Below are 22,182 nucleotides of genomic sequence, written 5' to 3' on the forward strand. Positions count from 1 at the left end.
TAGCGCTAGAGGGTAAAAAAAACTAAACTATAGAAAAGAGGAATAATAATAATAAAGAAAAGAAAGTAAGTAATTAATTAGATAGATATAAATATATAGGTAGTAATTAAATTATTAAGGAGTAATAATTAAGGAAGGTTAGTTAGGCTAGGCATTTAGCGATATAGTATCTATAATAAGCCTAGGTATAATATAAGGACCTATTAGGTAGTAATTAAGATATCTAGGGAAAAATATAATAAGTAGATTTAATTAATTAAATAATTTATAGTCTTTTTATAATAATTTCTATTTAGAGGGGTAAGGAAAAGTATATAGCTTACTTATCTATATAGCTTACTTATTAAGTATATTAATTAATTTATTAAATACTTTAAACTCTTTAATAAGAAATTTATTTATTTTTTTTTATTTTTTTTTTATTTTTATTTTTTATACTTATAGCTCTTCTTTAATTTATTTAATAAGATTAAGGCTAAAAATAAAAATAAAAAAAAATTATTAAAATTAATTTTTATTTTTTTATTAATAAAATATCTCTCTTAATATAAAATCTTATTAATTATAATAATTTTAATATTTATTATTAGCTTATATTAAAGAGATTTATAATATATATTTTTTTTTATTAAAGATAAGTTCTTATAAAATTAGCCTATAAATACTAATAAATTATAATATCCTCTAGTCTTTTAAATTAGCTCTTTTAAGTCTTTTAAATTAAAAAGATTTAATAAGGTATTTTTTAGATTACCTTTTATAATAGCCTATAAAAGCTATCTTAAAAAGTAATAAGGTTCTTTTATCTCTTTTATTTTAATTTTATACTAATTATCTATTAAGAAGAACTTAAAGAATTATATAATAATAGGTCTTAATGGCTAGATTAAGGTAAAACTATAAATAAAAGGTAAGTCTCTATTATATATAAGACGTTAATTTACTAAGCCCTTTATAATAGCTTAGCTATAGAGGTTTTAAGAGGTCCTTATATATATAATATTTAGCTAAGGCCTAGCTAATTAGTTAGCAGTTTAATAGCTACCCTATATTCTTAGAGTTATATATATATAAGGTTAAAATATATATAAAAAAAAAAGAAGTAATATATTTAAGTAATCTCTATATAAAGAGCTATCATATATAATTACTCTTTATATATATTAAAAAAGCTAAATAGTTTCTTAAAAAAAGAATAATATATTAACCTTTTGTAAAAGACTGAAAAATAGAGACTATAAAGTCTGAAAATAGTATAGGGTAGGTAACTAAAATAGGAGGAGAATAGGCAGTGGAATCAGTCCTTATAAATAGCTGATTGGCTAGATAAGGTATCATAGAGTAATAAGAGTGGGGAAAATAATAGATAAGGTTATAAAGGAGAAGGCCAGCTTCTTATAGGTAGTCTCATTGGTTGAATTGGTTAAAGATTAAAGAAGCTATTTCTAAGAGAGGGTTTATAGCTTATATAGCTAATTGATCGGAATCTATTAGCCCGATTCGGATAAAAGTTATACCGTCGGATAGCTCTAATTCCGGGCTTTAAAACCCTATTAGTTTTGCTAGAAACGGATAACTAGAAGCCGAGCTATAGTTAGAAGAAGCTGAAACCCTTAAAGGTTTTAAACTAAGAGATTTAAAACCAGATAGGAAATACCCTATAGAGAAGCACGGTTTTACCGGCTTTATCGGGCTCTATAAGAGCCCTAAGTCCGAAGTCACGTGACCCTTCCTAAAAGGGTAATATTGCCTAAAAGGGGCATTATTGTAACTCCTTAATATCTTGCTTATCTAAGCATATAAAGCTTAGGTAAGCAAGCTGTAAGATAGCGCAAAAGCTATACTATAGGGTAATAGAATGCTAGGCTTATATCTTATAAGCCTATTTTTCTAGAATTATATTTATAAAAGACCTTTATAATAAGGACTTTTACACCTTTTTATATATCTTATATATAAATTAGCTTATTATTTATTTTCCTTAAGATATAAAGATATAAACCCCTTGTTATTTATAATTACTAATATTAATTATTTAATTAAAATTTAAAGCCCCTTTTTACCTATTTAAAAATATATATTTATCTCCCTTAATAAAATAAGATTTTTTATTTAATAATAGCGAGATTAATATAAATTAATAATTAACCTTAAGATTAGCCCTTTTATATTTTAAAATTAATAATTTTAAAAAACTAAGTAATTCTTTTTATTTAATTATATAAAATATAATTATATAATAATTATATATTATATATATTATATATAAATTAATAAACAGACTTTCTAAGAGTAATAACTTTATATCCTTAAGTATATTTTAAACCTTTAAGATACCTTTATTTATATAATTCATTTTTTTTTAATTTTTATTTATTATTTATAATTTATAAAAAAAACAAAAATTTACTTAATAGCTTAAATTAAATATTTTAAATAAATAAAAAGCTTTTTTTTAAAAAAAAAATTAGCCTTAATATAATTAAAAAGTTATATAATTCTAAGTAGCTATTTTTTTTTTTAGCTATAATAAGAATAAAACTATTAAGACCTTATTATTTTTAAATACCTTAGTATATTAAATAGTTATTATTTAATTAAATTAAAGCTTAAAAAAATAATTTTTAATAATATTCTTATTATAACCCTACCTAGAATATATTATAAAGAGAGTATATATTAGCCTTATAATACTTATATTAAGATATAAAGAAAAATAAAAATATATTTCTTAATACTTTAATCTTATTAATACTATAAATACTTAAAAATAGCCTTAAGAAAGTTATTATAATTATATAATATAAAATTAATATTTAAGAAAAGAAACTAAAATATAACTCTAATTAAAAAAGGCTTTACTTTTTTATTTAATAATTATAAAAAAATCCTAATAAACTATGATATAAGTTTTAAAAGAAATTAAAAATAATATAAGGCCTATAAAAAGAGAAAATTCTTTATAAGATTTTTTAGGTTTTAATATAATAAATATTTTATTATATTTATATAAAATAAAATTAAAAATAACTTTTATTATTTTAATATAATATTAATTAATTAAAAGCTTTATATAAAGCTTATTTTTATTATTTAATAAAGTTACTTTATAAATATTAATTAATTATATTACTTAAATTTTTTATTTAATTCTTTTAATTTTATAATAAAAAATAAAAATATAATCTTTTTAATATATTTTATTTCTTTTAAACCCCTAAAGGATTTATAAAATTAACTTTAAGTAAGTTAATTATAATTTACCCTCTTATGGCCTTAAATATAAATAAAAATAAAGAAATATTTTTATAATTATTTAATTTATTTATTTATAATTAATTATTAGACTTATAGATTAAGAGAGAAAAGCCTAGAGATATTTTCTATATTAATAACTTAGAGAGGATTTAAGATATTTATTAGATTATAATCTTTAATAAGGTAAGAATTAAAAATAATTATTTTTAATATAAAAAGAATTATTTCTAATATAAAAATATTTATAATAAGATTATAATAAAATAATAATCCCTCTATATAGATTTAATTAATTATAATTTAATTAAATTTATTTAAAAAATATATTAAGATTAGCTTTATATTAACTAAGGAAGATATATATTAATAAATATAAGGGATATTAGCTATATTAATGATTAATAATTTTATTATTTAATTATAATTTCTTAAAATAATCTAAGTAATATAATAAAATTTCCTTAGAGACTAAGGCTATTTATAATCCTTAACTCTAGAGTTATATTTCTTAACCTTTTTATATAATTAATTAAATAATATATTAACTAAGATATAAAAATTCTAAATAATTTCTTTATTTATTAAGAAGAAATACTTATCTTAATTAATAATAATAAGCTTAACTTAAAAATAAAAAAATTAATAAAAAAATTAATAATAAAATTAATTAGCTTAAGGCCTAAAGCTTAAAATTAAATTAATAAATCTTTAATTTTTATATCTTTTAATTAAAAAAATTAGCCTTAGACCCTAAGTAAGCCTTTTAAGAATCTATCCTTAGGGATCCTAAAGTAATTATAACCTTTATTAAATAATAGCTTTAAGTATTAATAAAATAAAAGCCCTTTTTTATTTAAGAATATAAAAATATAATTATAAAGTAAAAGTTATTAAGTTTATTTAATTAAATAATAATTAATTATAAATAAGATTAAATTAAAGATAAAAATCCTTATATTATTAAAAAAAGACTTTATATTTATATTATTAAAGATTTTATTTACTTAGATTATAAGATTAATAAGAGATTTATATTAAAATAAAAGGTAATTAAAGTAAAAATAAAAAGTATATTAATTAACTTAAGGGAAAAAAATTAATTTAATATAATATATAATTAGCCTATATAATAACTATTAATTAATAATTATATTATTTACCTTCTTAATAAAATAATAATACCTTTATAATAAAATAAGCTTTTTATTATTATTATTTAGCCTTAAATATTTATAATAATATTAAAAAAAAGCTAAGATAAGAAAATAAAAAAGTAATAAAAATATAGAGATATTTAATTAATAAATTTATAATAGCTATAAGCCTAATATAATACTAAGCAAGGTATAATAAAAATAATATATAAAGAAAAGAGATAGGTTTAATAAGGCTTTTTAAGAACTATAAAGATAGGTATTAAAGCTTTATAAAGAGCTATAAGTTAGGGGAAATAGATATTAAGCTATATTAGGCTATTAGGTAATTTCTTATATATAGAAAAGGAGTTAAAGGCCTTTAACCTTTAATTATTATTATCTTTTTTATTAATTAGATTTAAAAAAGGGGGCTTAAAGCTCTCTTTTCTAACATAATTATTATTATTATTAATTAATTAGTTACTCTTATTATTTTTTATAATATTAAGATTATAAAAAAATATATAAAATCCCTTTTTAAAAAGTTATTAAAAGAAAGATATATTAGAAGATTTTAGCTATATAGTTAGTATATTTTATTTCTTTAATAAAGTATAATATATAAAACCTTATTTTTAAATATTCTTACTTATAGCTTATTTATTTAATATTACTATAGAGGTTATTAATAGGTATAAAAGACTAAAAAACAAAAGAAATATAGCCTTTAAAGACTATAGGGTAGGTAATAGCAATAAGAGGTAAATAGGCAGTAGTATTAGTCCTTATATAAAGCTAATTAGCTAAGTAAGAAATCATAGAGTAATAAAAATAAGGTAAATATAATATAGGGTTAAAAATAGAGAAGACTAGCTCTTAATTAGTATTCTTCTTACTTATATTAGTTAAAGATCTAAGGAGCTATTTCTAAGAGAGGGTTTATAGCTTATATAGCAAATTACTTGGAATCTATTAGCCCGATTTGGATAAAAGCTATACCGTTAGATAGCCCTAATTCCGGGCTTTGAAACCCTGTTAGTTTTACTAATAACGGATAACTAGAAGCCATGTTATGGCATAATAGAAGTTAAAACCTATAGCATTTTAAACTAGGATGTTTAAAACCAGATAGGAAATACCCTTTAGAAGACGATAGATTTAATGCCGTTATCAGGCTTTTAATAAAGCCCTAAGTCCGAGATCACGTGACCTTCCTAAAAGGGAAATACGCCCAGAAAAGGCAATATTAACACTTCTTTATATCTTGCTTATTTAAGCATATCTTGCTTATTTAAGCATGTATTGCTTAGGTAAGCAAACTATAAGAAAGCGCATAAGCTAAAGTATAGGCTACTAAAATCCTAGGCTTATATCTTATAAGCTTATTTTTCTAGAACTTTATTTATAAAAGACCTTTTATTATACAGACTTTTACAATAGGCGACTATTAGAATGTTTATATATATAATAGCTATAGGCTACGGGTCAGACTATATTGCTCTGCTCTTGATCTTACGTATAATATAGCTTATATTATAGCTCGACTAATTAAGGATAACTATGGATATATGCCATCAGGCTCTTAGGCGGTATTCGTCTCCGGTTGGTCGCCTAGGAATTCAGGGCATCGCAAGGTCTGCCTTAGTAACAAGAGAAGAGGTTATTCATAGCCATCGCCTCCTCCGCTAGTCACGCACCATTTTGGTCTCGCAACCCATGAGATCGAGTTGTCTCATCGTAGCTTTGGCGTCTTCCCTCACGGCGTCAGTGACTAACAGTGTTCCGGCATATGTGTAATCTATACCGATGTGAACAGATATCACTCCACGGTCGGTCTCCTGGGGCGTTTCTGGGAGATCAAGTATGCCACAGGATTGCAGGTACCGTAGACTCCCGATGGTGACGTGCTGCCACGGCTGACTCGCTATCGACACATCCCCCGAAATCCCCATACCCGGCTCAACCATTACTCCTTCAGTGCAAAGGTCCATCTTGGCCTCTACCCAAGGATCGTCTAGATGCGCAACTCCGGCGGAGAAGATGGCCCGTCCAAGGGGATGAGTCGACATGGTGTGTTCCTCGATCGCACATATGTAGGTCCAAAAGTCTGCCGTATGATGGGCCCATGTCTTTGACGTCTGGAAGCGCGAAACGTCTAATGTTGCCTTCGTGAGGGTCCCAGTTTTGTAAAATACGACTGTTTGGGTGCTGCAAAGTTTTTGAATCGTGGAAAACCCTTTTGTTTAGGACTATGCCCTTCTGGCCAGCGACGTCTGATGGAAGTGTTAATCTTACTATTCTCTTATCAGATCCATAGGTATATGACTTACTAGCAGCTGATACAACTGCTGAGGGTATCGCTAGTCCCAATGCACATGGACACGCGCAGGTCAGGATCGTCATGCAACGCAGGATGGCCACCCGAAGAAACGTGTCGCTCAACGAGTGGGCTGACCAGTAAATGTCTTTCAGGGGCGCCAAAATGGCCAGAGACATGACAATGATGACAAAGTAATTCATCATAAGGTCCAAAAACTGGAAATCTTCCGACTTGGATCCGGAGGCTTCAACGGCGCTCTGTACCAGCTGAGCGTAGAACGAGCTGCCCTGTTCTTTGTGCACGACGCAGACAAGCTGTTCACCCATATTTTGAGTGCCGCCAAGAAGGAAGTCGCCGACGCTCTTCTTGGCCGGCATGGATTCGCCTGTTACAATTGCTTGGTTGATTGAAGCCGAGCCAAGAGTGATGTAGCAATCGCACGGAATGGTGGAAAAGGATTCGATGACGATTTCGTCTCCGGGTCGAAGGAAGCTCTGAGGGACGAGCCATCCATGGTTAGTGATATACCTTTTTTAGTGTGAAAGAAAGTGTACCTGTCCCGTCGAGTACGTCTTGACATATTGGTCCTCCAGAAGCGGCTGATAGACCCTGATCAAGTGTTCGGCCGCAGACCGGCGGGACATGGTTTCGAGATATCTCCCAGAAACCACCACAAGAGCAAGTTCAATGACTGAACAATAATATGGGGTTGCTTTGACAGGGCCTCGAATCAGAAGGTCGAGGAATGAGAAGGCTGTCCCGGGGGAGACGGATGAGGAGATGAGTGTGTTCATGTTCGGCTTTCCACCTCGAACCCATTTCCAGCCGTCTATGTGTATCCATGAGATGTACTGATGCTGTGCAAATAGAACGAGGGATGCACAAAACAGATGGATAAAGAATAGAATAAACGAGGATAGCCGTTCTCGCCCAAATTTGAGAGGAGCAAGCTGACGAGCTGGATGATGGTGGCGCATTGAGCAAGTTGAGAGAAACTTGACTTGAGCCGAGCAATCTCCTCTTTGGACCGTAAAACGTCTATTATCTCCTTCGGTGATCGAGGTCCAATCTCCACTCCATATCTAAGATCAAGCACCATATTCTTGATCGCTTCTCGGTCGAAATTTGGACTGTTCTCAACGATAGTTGCTTGTTGAAGATCCAACGATACCCTAGCCCTATCAACACCGGGAAGGCTGTTCAAAGAGGCCTCTACGGAACTCGAGCAGGCGGAGCATGTCATGCCTGAGAGCGACAGAACAATCGGGTTGCTCTCGACTTTCTGGTCGTCGGCTGTTCTGAGCCTCTCAGGATACTGCAACTCGGGCTTGTCCTCATTGTATCGAATCGAGTTTTCGAGGTCTAGAAACTGGCAGGCGTTGACCAGTTGGCTGATGCAGAAGGCAGCTATGTAGCAGCAAGCCATGGTGGACGCAGCGAACCGAGCAGTGTCGTCAATAAAGTACGGTGTTTTACGGCATTGGGTTTCAGTGTCGTTATGAGTTGATGATTGCTTTATTCGTTATTGTGCCTGGCATTTTCTTTTGAATGAAAATGCCATGATCATCAACAATAATATCGTCGCTGGTGAAGCCAACCAGGGCTGTTGGTTGGTGCGGAGGAGCTGCTGGGATATATTGCGGGACAGTCTCCGCACTGAGCGGTCCGACCTCCGACGGCATCGGGACGTAGGTCACAGGGATAGAACTATGCCGTATTTGGTCTAGAATGGTTTGAGGCAGAGGAGTCACTGTTCAAGCTGCCTCTCCCGTGCTTTCCCCATGACTCCCACAATTGCTTGCGGAGTTACTGGCAATCTTGTCAAGATCTGGGTTCTGGAGCTTGGATAACGCGGGCCAACACAGCCCCGGAATTTCCGTCACTGCCATGGAGCACATGTCCGAAGACAACCAATCATCTCCACAAAGCTAGACTTCAAGGCAGGGGCAGACCCTCGCCTGTTAGCGAGCGAACTACCGACGCCACGAGGTGACCCAAAATCGAGTTGAATCAGGCTTGGTTGAGGCGCGGCACGTGGGTGGTGGGAACAAGCGTCCCCCTTACAACGGTTAACCGAGTCATTGGCGGCGGGGCTACAGTAGAACTTATGGTCGCAGAAGATGGTGATGGACAGATGTGATATAGAATGAGTAATGAGTTGGATCAAACACGCCAGTAGCTCCAATCCCCCGTCAGTGTGAACACGGCAGCTGAGAGTCTCGGTCGACCACCGAGCTGTTCGACCCTCACCTTGAGCTGTTCCCAGTCGGACCGGAGATCACAAACACATCCAAGGGCAGATGCCCCCGGATTTCCACCCCCGCAAGCTACCCTCTTGCGTCGTAGCTTCGACCCGAGGGATCAACTCAACTCGCTCCTCAGGCCGCACCGCAAACCCAGGTGCCTTTGCGTTTCCCTTTCCCTTGTCACTTTGCCCCCAGGACGAAGGGAGGGTTACCCCGCTCTCGGCCATGGGTCAACTCCTGGGTCCGGTCTCTCACCAAACTCGTGCTTCCCGAGCAATGACGACGCTTCCCCATGAATCGCAACAAGCCCACAAATCGTTACTTTGACGTTATCTCGACCTCCTTCTCCCGGACCGTCAAACCACCCCATGACTGCGCGTCCTATCTAGAGCCATGTCCACCACAACAACTTCTTCTGCCACCTGGCAAGAGTCGACCAGGCCCCAGGCGCCGCCTTCTTCGGGGTCCGGAGGCATCCGGCGCATTCGACAGGCGTGCACCAGCTGTCGGTATGAGCTCCGCGTTCCTTTCCGATGCGCCGCGATTCAATCGCCAGGATGCGCATTTGCGACATGACCTGTCAACAGTGGACGCCAATGCTGACATTGACTATAGACAGCGAAAGACGAAATGCTCTGGAGATCGCCCACGATGCATGAACTGTCGGCGCGTCAATCGCTCGTGCCATTACGAGTCCTACTCTGCGACCATGGCCGCCATGGCTGCCAATCCGCTTGCTGCGTTCCCTCCTAGCTTTGGCGACGTATGACCCCCGATCGAGATGATAGCAATTGCGCGCTGCCGTAGATACCAAGGCTAACCTGCGATGTCGTAGCCGGATCTGCTGAGGAGACTCAGCACAATTGAAGCTCAGCTGGCTCGATTGAGTGAACAAGGAGCTCAAGAGGCAAGGTAAGTGGGTGCAATGTTATGAAGCCATCGCGCAATCGTAGGCGACGTCCACGTACGCTTACACCTTGTGAAGCGTCAGGCGCAAGTCCTCCGATCAATCCTTGGAAGATGCTGCTTCCCCATCTCGACCATCGATGCCTTCGCAAGAATATGGCTTCGAAAGCCAGCAACGATTATCGTTTTCCATGCCCTCGCCATTGACTCAGTCTGATTCGAACACACAGTAAGGCCTCCTCACAAGCACTTCACGCGACCTACCCCACCTTTCCCGGCTAACTATTATCCAGACCCTTCAGCACGATGCCACCCGATGAAATAGTGCAGCATCTGGTCGACACGTACTTCATCCACGCCCATAACCAGCCGTATGCGTATTTCCAAGAAGAACATTTCCGACAGTTGCTCGGGCTCATGATCTTACCGAGATGCTTGATCTTTGCGGTTCTGGCATCTTCGGTGAGATTCTCAAACCACGACTATTTCCAAGGACGAACACACGAGGCAATGGAGAGCTATGCGCGACAAGCCTGGTTGAGTGTTCTGAATGAGCATTTGACGGTGGAAAACTGCCCAAATCTTCATGTCGCGCAAACAACCAACCTCCTGGCTATTGTGGACTTTACAGCTGGCCGAACAAGCTCAGGATGGCTTAAAATCGGTCTCGCAGTCAGGATTGCCCAGGATCTACAGCTCATGAAAGAACCCAGTCCGATGCTCCCCATTGTCGAACAAGAAGAACGGAGACGAGTTTTCTGGTCGGTATATCTTCTTGACAAGTTAGTATCCTGCGGCAAAGCCAGACCTCCAGCCATCGCCGACGAAGACTGCCATGTCCAACTACCTTGCGAGGAAGAGGTTTTCCGAACCGGCACCTGGAAGCAAACTGCTACTCTCCACCAACTCTTGAATTGGAACACGGATCTTGGCGAAATTCGAGGCCATTTCACTCTTGCTATCCTTGTAGCATCCGCTCTGGGCCGCTGTGCGCGTTATGTCCTCCACGAGCGCGAAACGGACGACGTGTTACCATGGGACTCGCGTTCCGAGTTTGCAGCAATCAATTCCTTTCTCCTCCTGACTGAACAACACCTACATGTGGAGGACCTCTCAGTCAACGACATAATCGCCAACAACACATTACCCGATGGCTCACTAGATCATCAAACAGTCGGCCACGCCATCTTTGCACGCGTCGTCTTCCACCTATGTCATTGCCTGCTCAATCACCCGTTCCTCCTGGCTCTTCGACTGCAAAAGGTCAAGTCTAAGGCCCCCTCGAGTTTCTTGTCTCGAAGTTTCCAAACATGCAGTGAGCACGCCTGCAAGATACCGGCTCTGCTGGATCAGGCGCAGAAAGCCGGATGTCACGTTGAGGCGTCGTTCTACGCCTATTCAACATGCCTTGCAGGCAGTGTGCTCTCGCTGTTTATTCATGGCGCCTCGAGCAAATTACAAGGGCCTCATGAGCTTCTTGAACCTGGACAGCAATGTCTTAGCATTCTGAAAGACATGGGTGCATTCTGGGATCATGCTTCAAAGATGGTAAGCAAAACGAAATATTGAATCGTGGTTTCCAGCACTAAAGCAGCTAACTTGTAAACAGCACACGCAACTCGTCAACTTTGACGCACATGCCCAAGCCTTCCAAAGATTGATTGATCCACATGCCTCTTTCGAGATCGAACCAGAATTGGAGGCTCTTCTATGGTCCATGGTAGACTACGGCGCCATGTGTGGGAGCTCCAGGTCCACTAGTCCAGAGGGTCAACTTCCTGTAAACTTACAGTCGCCGTCGTTTCTCAACTTTGACGTAGATTTCACAGCGAGTAGCTCTTTTGACATGGCTGGCACTGAATCACTGTCGGGTGTACAGTTCACCGCATGAAGTATTTATGGTAAATAGGGACAGCGCATGAGGCTATGGAAGGTTACGAGAGTGTTTTGTGAGCATCTAAACTAGTTTTTTGTCATAGCTAGTTTCTTACTGAAAGGCAACAAGGACGGCATGGGATTGAGATAATGCATTCAATTTTGGACAAGTATTTGTGGCTTCTATCAAGGTTTTCACTACTATAACCACATTTTTCAATTTCTGCCGGGCATTAGTCCGGTGACAATTTCCCCCCTTGGGTAGCAGAACGTCTCTTTGAACGAAGATACCCCATATAGCATCCCACTCATCGTATATCAGACCGATTCACCTTGTGTGTATCATCCAACGGAAGAAACTCGCCAGCCCCCTTTATGCCTCGCCATCGCCACCATAGGACGGCTTAGAACTCTTGCTCTTGACCACGTTTGTCAAATCGCCCACAGGAATCTGGATCGGAAAGTCGACAACAGCGAGCAAGATGTCGAGGAGGATATACCAGCCTGACAGGCAAGTGACAAAGAGTAATGCCCCAGCAGCCTATGAAGCACAACCATTAGCAAGAGTACATGACACTGTAAAATAGGACCAAAGTACCTGGCAAAGCTTCTGGGCGAGGGGTGTATTGGCCGTATAATCTTCAGCCCAAACCCAAAATGCCCCGACGAGCAGGAACAGAGCTGGGACCAGCGTCAAGAAGATGATGACGAAGGCAACGTTGGTTCGCAGGGAGCAGATGAGGTAGATGATGGATAAAATGGCCATTGCCAACAAGAAGAAGCCTGATGAATCGTGATTAGCGCGTGCAGTGTATGGACAAGACTCTTTCATACCTAGGCTGGCATTGAACCCTTCAGTAGTCATGCCTTCGGCCGCAGACTTGGCATCTGGGGGCGCATATGAAGAGAATGCAGCAAAAGATGGGTTAAGGATGCCCCCAAAAGTCAGATAAAAACCGCCAAAGCTGCTGAAGACGGTGGCAGGGTAAGTGTTGCCCAGAATCCATTCCAAGATGCCGCTGATCAGCATGAGGACGCCTCCTAAGAAGAAGTAGGCCGGACTAAGAAACGTATTAGAGTGATTATGCGAGGCGGGGCAAGAGAAACATACATGTTGGACGAGGCAAACTTGCTGGCTCCGCGCCAACCCATCAGTGCAGCCGTCAAAGGCATCAAAGCCAGCAGAAACCCTGCAAGTGCCCTATCTTATCATTAGATCACGGTCTTCTTGAGTGGAGGCAATGGGCAGGCGAACATGGGAGTTGGGTTGCCAAATGTCTTCCTAAGATCTCCCTTGACGGCATTCGGGGGGGAAAGGTAGAGCTTCTCAAATATCTCTGGGCTCATGGAGATGCTGGTGGCAGAGCGCACATTCTCAAGGTTCTCAACACGACCCATATCGACGTCACTGCTTCCGCTCTGAGACTTGGGGGTTGTCATAATAAGGAGATACTCGTAAAGAAGAGAAGACGGAATTGGGTTGCTGAGATCACTGCGGCGAGTGCAGCTGGACAGAAACGACTTATAGTCGGTACTGGGCTTGGATCGACTGACTCGGGACTGCGACTTATCATCTGCCGAGTCAGGCAGGGTTCCAGGAGCAGGCATGCACGCTGCTCTACCCCAGAATCCCCCACCTTGTTCGGACCGTTGCAGCTACCATGGCCCTAGCATATGCACCCCGGATGCCACGCTGGGGAACGGGGCGGTATAGGATCCGACAGTGATCCGTGAAGCTGATGCGGCGACCTAGATGGGGGTTGTAAGAACGGGAGTGGTTCGCCGCTCAGCCGGAGGTGCAGCAAGTGTGTGAATGATAGCCATGTATTTTCGATTGTCTCGATACCAGAAACACACTCTCAACTCAACTCAGGATACCATCACAGCCTCTCGGACCGCTTTGCATACCTGTGAAGCTGATCTGCAAATTGTCCAACTGCCGAAGTCTAGACAATCCCCTATTACTGGGGTAAGAACGCGGAGAGCGGCCCACGACGCCCGGAACTAGCAGTCGACGCTATTCCTCAAGTGAGAAACCCTGGGCTGTCTTATGCATGGCTCGGAAGGGCGCCAATCCAATCAAATGCCGACGGCGAGCGGACCGATCGACGCAATCCTTTCTCAATTGGGCAACGGCTCGTTACATGCGACATGAGGAGTTAGTCTAATTGCAGAGTTGCTTTGCAACGTGGGAGGAAGCGTTTGCTTGGTGTTGGTAAATGAGGGTGTGATTTGAGGCGACAGTCTGACTCGAGAGATGTGCAAGCCAGTCAGGGAGAGGCTGAACGGGATGTTACTTGTTTGGTTCCGAGATTGACTGTCAGCTTCTAGAGCTGGTGTCGAATTTTGGATGTGGCTGCGGAGACTTGAAGGAGAAATGAATTGTTGCTTTACATGAGATTATTTATTCATTGTTCTTTACATCTGATTTGGATTAAAACATGTGATAAATACATATCTCCAAGAGCGGACAACACTAACGGTTGCTCCTTGTGGTCATTCTCATGTGCGAACCGTGTCCCTCGATTTGGCTACCCTAGAATCAAGCACAATATCGATAGTTGTAGCATATACTGAAAAGATTCTAAGTCATGGCAGTATATGTGTAGTTACTAATAAATGGCAATACGTAAATCCAGTGACATGAAAATACCGACAGTACCCTACACGCGGTGTCGCGCGGCACCGTGATGCAAGGTTTATGTGAGTAAAAGGGAATGGACAGCTTCTTGGTCGTTCAAATCCCGGGTACTGAGAGGGTCTTATATCCAGTGTGAGTCATGGCCGTCTGATTGGTGTTGCAAGAACCAGGCGAAGTAGGTGGGGAAGATTGTTAGGAAAACCATTATGGGTGGTGATAAGAGAGTTGAAAGTACTTTCTAAGGCAAGACATCACATCTACAACGCGTCGTCTCATTCCTGTTATCAACGATCCTTTCTATTCTCCTAACAAGACTATCATATGCACATTCTCACTTCTCAGCTTGCCCCTAACCTCACCTAAAAACGCCTACAGCCCAGATTTAGACCAACCACGCTAACTCAAGCTACTACCAAATCAACACAGGCTTAATCGTGGATCCGTCCTCCATGTCTCTAATTGCCTTTTGATAATCTTGTACCTGCGGGAGTGTTGGTCAGAGAGGTGTTGTAACAGGACGGGGACGAGCTTACAGGATAGAACTTGATCAACTCGTCGACGGGAAACTCCCCGTTTTGGTACCACCGGATCATTTTTGGGATGTACTGTCAAAGTTAGCAGGTATCCTTCTGGTGTGAATCAAGTACGCACATCTTCGGGGTATACACCACCCTCCATGCTGCCCATAATTTGCTTGCCCGTCTGATAGGTTGTCAGTTATTTCCATCTCTCAATAATGCTTCGATACTCACCACCATGTAAGGAACAACCGCAATTTCCAGCCCAGCGTCCATCGGGGCAACACCAAGAAGAATCATCTTGCCCTGGTTTGCAGTAAACTCCAAGCCCTGCTGAATCAACGGAAGCACACCGGTAGCGTCGACTGTAATGGTGCTTCCCGAGCCCTCAGTGACCTTGCGGACTTCGTTTACCAGGTTGGAAATGGTCGAAGTGTCGATTCCGTGAGTTGCTCCGAGTTTCTTGGCCATTTCTATTCTCGCGGGAACTCGGTCGATTCCGATGATGGTTCGGCAGCCTTTGAGCTTTGCGGCCTGTACCAAAAGGTTAGTTGATTGATCTAGGCACCCAAACCGATATCACTTACCATAATGGCGGCAAGTCCTACACCTCCAAGACCAATGATAGCGACCTTGTCGCTCGGCTTGGCGGCAGCCAATTCAGTCACTGTACCCGCACCAGTCTGAACGCAAGGTTAGTGGGTGATGTCATATTCAAGAATGAAAAGAATTGCTGCTTACCTGAATACCACAGCCAAGAGGCGCCAGAAGCTTCAAGTCATTCTTGTTGCGAACCAACTGACTGACGTTGACGAGCGACGTCTCCTGAACTCGACTGAGCTTGGAAAAGCTCGACTGGCCAAAAAAGGACCCTCCAACGTCTGGCCCCGTGCCAGTTGGAAACTGGAATGCCTTTTTGGTGCCGGCAAAGTTCAGGGCTGAAAATTCATGGCAGTAGCCGGGAGCTCCAAACTTGCAGTTGTGGCACTGGGTGCAGAAGGCGAAGGACAGGAGGACAGCATCGCCTGGCTTGACTTTTGTGATTTTGGAACCGACCGCTCGAACGAATCCAGCGCCTGATTTTGTAAGCAAATGATGTGTTTATGGGTTTGTGTCGCATACCTTCATGGCCTAGAACGCGAGGGTATGGGGGAACAGGGAAACCAGGAGTTCCATCTGGAGCTGTTCCGCATCCAAGATCTGTATGGCAGACTCCGGAAGCAACCATTTCCACAATGGCCTCGTATCCTCCAGGCTCTCTTACTTGAACATCCTCAAGGATCCATCGTCTCTTTCCACCCTCTGGGGCGTGGGAGACGATGGCCTGGGTGGTCTGGACATTGGCCTTCATGATGAAACGAGATGGAGTTTTGACGCAACAAATGTGGAGGAAAACTATGACGTGAAAGGATGGATAGCAGATGCAGAAAAATGTACTGCATGTCAGATATAAGGACTGAAGTGCATGATAAGTCAATTGCGAGCAGGGCTAGTGACGGTCCGCCTACCGTCAAGTCGGGCGTCTCCGTATCCCCCCGCCCATTCTAACTTTCCGACCTCCCCGTCCTTGGCCCTTGAGCGGGTTTGCGCCATCTTCCCCAGATGCTAAGCTACTGTATCACTCTCCCCATGGGGAGATGCTTCTCTCCGCTTCTCCGGTTTCCCCGCACGCATGTTGCCCCGCGATTCAGTCGATATGCTGATCTCTCAGGATCCGGCATTTGCTGTCTGGGGCGGTTCAGTTTCGGAGACCGGACCGCCCCTCAGATGATGATGGAGGAAACAATTGATAAAAGACGCGACTCGTGGCCAAAGATGATGATTCGAAACTCAACAAGCTTGTCTTTTCATTCAACACTCTCTAGGGAAAGAGAAAAGGAAAAGCACAATGTCAACAATTACGGTAATTGACTTCCCACTTCAATTCGACAGCATCTTGCTAACTTTGTGGTCACAGCTCTCCAAGATCATCCCCGCCACCAATGGCGTCCATGATGATCATGCGTCAGAGCTCCCTCTCATCCAGCAAAGATCAAGGATCACAAGATGAATGGGAATGGGCACATCACTTTGCAGAGTGAGAGCCAGACTGAGAAGGCCTTCCGTCAGGACGAGCCTGTTGGCGACTTTGGCTGGGGACCTTGGACAATCCAAGGTAAGCGCTGATAAAAGCTGAGCAAGAAGCAATGTCTAATGATGAGATAGATGTCTTGATTCCTACCAATGCTGGTCGAGGATTGGTCAAGAAGTACCACCAGCGACGAACTCTGTACCAGTATGGAGCTTTGTCGCTCACTGGACTTTGGGCCTTCAAGAACCTCAGCAACACGGCCTATCGTGCTGCAGCTCTCGGCTTTCTCTTCCCTGGAGCCGGTTTTACTGCTGTCGCTACCTTCACTTCGGCGGCCGCATTCCTGCTCACTGTGGCCCTGATTCCCGTCACCATCTTCATCTGGTTCGCCATGGGCGGTATCTTCTTCCCCATCGCCTTGTGGGTTGGCTCCAGCATCGCTGCCGGCTACATGGCCACCGACACTCTTTTCGAACCTTCTGCTCTCCTCTGGGCCGCCTTCTGCTACACCGATATCTTCTGGCTCATGAGCAACGCCCGTTCCCTCAACGCCGCTGGCTACTCCAAGGCTCAGGAGCGAAACAAGTACCTTGTCCAAGCTGTCCAGGAACAGATGGAGAATGCCACTCCCGCTCCCGCCCCCGGCTCACGAGAGCTGTCCCTCGAGACTCTTCGACACGTCCAGCACATGCTTGAGCGCGGACTTAGCCCCCGTGACGACTTTAGCTTTCACGATGTCATTGATCAGTTCCAGACTGGTGCCGTTCGATATCAGCTGTATGGTGTCGTTGATGTTCTGAGCCTGTACCAGTGCCACTATGCCCCCGGTTTCCACGGTTATCTCTCCAAGGCTTCGCAGAACTGCATTGAGAAGAGCTTGCAGAAGCGCATCATGTCGTGAGTACAACGAACCTTTTCTCCTGTTAACATGCTCACCGTTTTAGTTACTGGAAGTGGGAGTCCATCTTCGGCAGGTTCACCCTTAGCGACTGGGACCCCATCAAGAAGGACAACATTGTGAGTAGACTCTATGTGCAGTTTCTGTTTAAATATTAACCGCATCTAGATGGTTACCGGCTACCTGAGCTCTGCTATCGGTCTGTACGAGCAAGCCTCCGGAGATCGCCAGTATCACCAGAAGAACGCCCTCGAGTTTTTTATCGATGATGGAAAGTACTACAAGACCAACTACGAGGGTCTGGCCGACGCTCTTTCATGAGAACATGGACAACAACCCTTACTGCCTGTACCCCTGCGAGCCCAACTGGACTTATTCTCTGTGCAAGTAAGCTGGCCATTTGATATCACAAACTATTAAAGAAGTCGCTAACATATATGAAGCCTCACTGGCATGGCTGGTCTTGTCATCTCTGACCGCATCCTTGGCCGTGATCTCGGTGCTAGACTCAGGAACCGATTTGAGCGATCTCTCGAGGAGGAGTTTACCGAGTGCGACGGCCGAATCCTTCCCATCCGCAGCGAATTCACTGGTCTTACTGTCAGTAAAATCCTTCTTCCATGCTCACTACAAAGCTAACTCGTCTCAAGCTCCCTGGTCTCTGCGGAACTCTCACCGACTGCATCAACGCCATGCTCCTGACTGCCTACCTTCCTCACCTCGCTCACCGCAACTGGGCCATGATCCGCAAGGAGTTCATCAAGTACGACGAGAAGGATCAGCTTGTTGTCCATGACCTCAAGGGCGCTGACAAGATGGACCCCGGCAACTACCGTGCTGGTGAGGGACCCCTCCGTGCTTTCATCGCTGCTACCGCTGCCGAGTTTGGTGACGAAAAGATCCGCAAGGAGGCTCTTGATCAACTTGACAACGTCTACTTCCCTGTTGAAGCCACCAAGACTGGATCCCTGCGAAACAAGGGTCTCTCTGCTACTAGCCAGGTCATCGCCCTCATGGCTCGTCTCGTCAAGCAGCGTGATCTTGCCAACGCTACCCTTCACGGTCCTTCCGACGAGGCTCTGAGCGGTCCTCTTCTCGAGGATGCTCCCTTCCCCGAGGTCCTCGTCGCCAAGGCTTACAGCGAGGACGGCAAGAAGCTCGACCTTGTTCTCTACAACGGCAAGGAGCCCGGTTCTTTCAAGCTTGGTTTCGAGCGACTGGTCCCCGGCAAGTAGTACTCGCTCAGCACCGGAGGCTCTGTCACTGCTCTGTCACTGCTAACTCGGCTGGTAAGGCTTGGGCGGAAGTCAAGATTAACGGTCGCACTCAGATCATCCTCCAGCCTGCTGCTTAGATGCGCTCATGGCTATGGTGATAAGGGCGGAATGGATTGGAAGTGTAGTGTTGAAGAGCCTCTACAGAAAGCTTTCCTTGTGTCATCTTTTTCTTGTGCAAGCACACAGATTTATTCCAGTGGTAGCCACTCATTATTATAGGGCTTGGTTCCTGTGCTTGAATACAAAATGCGTTGAAGAAGCGGCTGCTAAAACATTGGACAGTGACTTGATGTGTGAGTAATCGTTGGCCTTGGAGAGACTCGGGCCAAGCGGCTGTTAATGGCAAACGAGGTTAGGAGATGTTGGAAAGTGTCATATCGAGCTCCTATGCAAAAGCCTCTGATGACTTGTTGAAGTGATTCAAAAACCATGACGACGCTCACGCCCTCTCGCTCTCTTCCAAGTGTTCTCGCCACCGCCGCCGTAGCCCTCGAGGTACCCGGCCTGCCTTCTGAAAGTTCATTCTGGGTTGAAAAATGTGAGGGTGCAAATACCTCCTGAGAGATATTTCCGGAACCACTGTTAAGGGGCAGCTAACCGCAGAAAAATGATTTGACTCATTACAGAAGGGCTTGCATTTTTTTAATATGTACAGAAGGAAAGAAGAGAATAGAACAATGTGTGAAGTCAATCTGATCTCATCACTAAGGCAACGGGGCTTCTTGGCTACTGATTACAATAGTAAAGGTCTTAGTTGACCATTTCGCATCTCGGTCATTTCTCATTGCCCCCAGACCTGAAGAGACGAAATCGTAAAACTCACTGAATCCATCAGATCCACGCGTCGCCTCAATGTCGCCAATCTCAGGGAGACTGAGAAGGGGAAAGCGAGTTGGTTTGCTCGTGACAATGAACTTCAACACGTCTTCAGTGCGAGGCAGATGCTGCTCGGGAATTTCCATCTCCAAGCAAAGGGGAAATTTAGACCCTGGGGCGATTTCAAACCCGTCAGGGTCCTCGCCTTCATCTCGGATAATATCTTTGACGCTCCAAGAAGAACACATGTTGAAAATGTGGACAAAGAGGGGCTCATGTCCCAGGTTTTCGAAATCAAGCCTCCAAGTCTGGCCATCTGTTATATGGTACCGGCCATCGTCCCCAGACTCACCGGCGCAAGTCATGGAAAATAATCTGTCAAACTCGGCGTCTGGAGATAGATTCTCGAATCCCTGAAGAAATTTGAACTTGGCCAGATGTTCCAAGGTTTGCGCCAGAGAATCCATGGAGTGTTCTGCGCTTCTCTCGATGCACGGCACGTTGGGTATCGGCGCAGCTGCGCCATCCAGCACCCGGAAAGCATTTTCAGCGTCTAGCTCAACATGTAAAGTTGGCAAATCTAGAGGTTTCTCTGTAGTAGAGACCTCGAGGACTGGATTCTCCGACAGGCTTTGCCGTAGCTGCTCTCCGTCAGCCTGGGGTAAGGAATCCGTTATGTGCACCATAATCTTTTGACGCGGGGAGAAGCTGACAGGCCTGGCCTTCCAAGGACGCAACTTTGGATCACCTTCTTTGGAGGATCCAATGAGTTTGATGACTGAAGTGAGACTTCGTGTCGTCTCAACTACAAACTCGTCGGGCAGCTCCCTTGATCGAGGTTGCACATCCCCCGATGTCCACCATGCCGCCACTTCATACTTGTCGCCAACACATACCCCATGGGCCTGACCAGCATTTAGAATGTACTCTTTCGTGTTGTCATCAAAGAAGACAGAAGTAAAGACGGCGTCGGGCCCAGGTAGTAGACTCTCGAAGAAGCAAATATTGCTGCTGCCATAACGACGAGGAACATGGTTAAGACCGAGAGATCGAAACTGATTCTGGAGGTTCTCATGCAACATAGTGAGGGTGACTTGAGAGCCTTCGCTTTTCAGGAGCTGCAAGGAGCGGAGAAGTAAGTGACTGAGAGCACCTCTTCGCTCATTTCCCACCTCGATTTCCCTTGTTTGTTCGTCTTGGCCACAGGCAGTAATGATGGTGTAACCTCGAGCATCAAGCAGACGGTCAACTTGCAATCTTGCGCTTCGCAATTGTTTCGATGTATCTTGGGGAGAAAAAGTGTCCAACTTAGGTTCTTGTTCCTCCTCCATGCCCAGTTCACCCTCAAGGAAGCAGACTTCTCCCAAGGCAAAGTGGCCTGTTCGCTTGACGCCCGCAGAGAAGCAGCAATCCAGCACCACAGTGACTTTCATGCCTTGATCGATCATCTTATCGATGTCTTTCCTGAGCATGCTGATCGTATAGTCGGGGCTGAGGCTGGGGTTTGGCTGATAAAGACCAAGACGCAATTCCTTCTCACTGTTCTTCTTTCCACGGCCCGAAAAGTGGATGTACACATTTTTGATCGTTTTGAGGGCGCCTGCATCTATGACTTCTCTCAGGATAGCCGAGACATTCTCTATCGTTGCTTGACCTTGGGGGTCCTTGGCGGGCATGTCTTGGCATTGTCCAGCTGGCCTCTTGGAGGCTGTGAGCTTTGAGACCTTGACATGCGGCCACTGAGTAAAGAATTCTCCCATGGCCTCAACATCGTCAACGGCGCCCTGGAGTGTGTTGTCTTGGGGATCGGCGTAGAAATTGACGCCAATGAGGACAGCCCAATGGGTCGCGTCGGTTTGTGGCCGTGTTGGTGGCATTATGCTGAGCTTGAAAGGAAGGCGAACCACTAGAAGAATGTGGTGACAAGAAATACCGCAGAAAAAGAAATTAGCAATGCCAGCAAACAGCAGGTCGAGTCTGGGCCAGGCTGACTAGTATCGACCACCTGATATGAAATATCTCAGCGCTCTTTCACGATGCTAGGCGACAACACGGCAAATTTATCGCGATGCTTCGAGAACAAGTTTTGGAGGGTGTAGGGGGCCTCAAATCAACCAGTACGCCTCACTTGTGGGGTTTGAGGCCATACCGTGTCTGGCCTCCTTCAACAACAAATAAATGGCGTGTCCACGTGGCGTCCTCGTATCTGCAAGAACTCAA

General features: G+C 42.7%; 6 protein-coding genes across 6 annotated transcripts; 2 read left to right on the plus strand and 4 right to left on the minus strand.

The window, feature by feature from the left end:
- Positions 1–6,079: 6,079 nt before the first annotated feature.
- NCS54_00909800 (HMA domain-containing protein) lies at positions 6,080–8,140 on the minus strand (the record flags this gene model as incomplete). Its single annotated transcript, XM_053154453.1, has 5 exons — positions 6,080–6,559; positions 6,645–6,667; positions 6,725–7,208; positions 7,269–7,543; positions 7,627–8,140. The coding sequence occupies 5 exons, from the start codon at positions 8,138–8,140 to the stop codon at positions 6,080–6,082; spliced, it is 1,776 nt and encodes a 591-aa protein (XP_053010428.1).
- Positions 8,141–9,353: 1,213 nt separating this feature from the next.
- On the plus strand, positions 9,354–11,757 carry NCS54_00909900 (Zn(2)-C6 fungal-type domain-containing protein; the record flags this gene model as incomplete). The annotated part of the gene is made up of 6 exons (XM_053154454.1): positions 9,354–9,469; positions 9,576–9,723; positions 9,796–9,872; positions 9,946–10,095; positions 10,160–11,414; positions 11,476–11,757. The coding sequence occupies 6 exons, from the start codon at positions 9,354–9,356 to the stop codon at positions 11,755–11,757; spliced, it is 2,028 nt and encodes a 675-aa protein (XP_053010429.1).
- A 357-nt stretch (positions 11,758–12,114) lies between these two features.
- Positions 12,115–13,349, minus strand: NCS54_00910000 (Hypothetical protein; the record flags this gene model as incomplete). The annotated part of the gene is made up of 5 exons (XM_053154455.1): positions 12,115–12,282; positions 12,340–12,524; positions 12,576–12,802; positions 12,853–12,942; positions 12,997–13,349. 5 exons carry the CDS (start codon positions 13,347–13,349, stop codon positions 12,115–12,117), a joined length of 1,023 nt encoding a protein of 340 aa, XP_053010430.1.
- Positions 13,350–14,791: 1,442 nt separating this feature from the next.
- On the minus strand, positions 14,792–16,251 carry NCS54_00910100 (PKS-ER domain-containing protein; the record flags this gene model as incomplete). The annotated part of the gene is made up of 7 exons (XM_053154456.1): positions 14,792–14,863; positions 14,916–14,987; positions 15,034–15,084; positions 15,135–15,434; positions 15,488–15,583; positions 15,642–15,976; positions 16,023–16,251. The coding sequence occupies 7 exons, from the start codon at positions 16,249–16,251 to the stop codon at positions 14,792–14,794; spliced, it is 1,155 nt and encodes a 384-aa protein (XP_053010431.1).
- Positions 16,252–16,946: 695 nt separating this feature from the next.
- Positions 16,947–19,104, plus strand: NCS54_00910200 (Ldi domain-containing protein; the record flags this gene model as incomplete). Its single annotated transcript, XM_053154457.1, has 7 exons — positions 16,947–17,055; positions 17,106–17,868; positions 17,916–17,988; positions 18,038–18,072; positions 18,146–18,256; positions 18,313–18,469; positions 18,520–19,104. The coding sequence occupies 7 exons, from the start codon at positions 16,947–16,949 to the stop codon at positions 19,102–19,104; spliced, it is 1,833 nt and encodes a 610-aa protein (XP_053010432.1).
- Positions 19,105–19,850: 746 nt separating this feature from the next.
- NCS54_00910300 (Hypothetical protein) lies at positions 19,851–21,839 on the minus strand (the record flags this gene model as incomplete). The annotated part of the gene is made up of 1 exon (XM_053154458.1): positions 19,851–21,839. One exon carries the CDS (start codon positions 21,837–21,839, stop codon positions 19,851–19,853), a length of 1,989 nt encoding a protein of 662 aa, XP_053010433.1.
- Between the last annotated feature and the right edge of the window lie 343 nt (positions 21,840–22,182).

Source organism: Fusarium falciforme, chromosome 7 (genome assembly GCF_026873545.1).
Source record: "Fusarium falciforme chromosome 7, complete sequence".
NCBI classification, from domain to species: Eukaryota; Fungi; Ascomycota; class Sordariomycetes; order Hypocreales; family Nectriaceae; genus Fusarium; species Fusarium falciforme.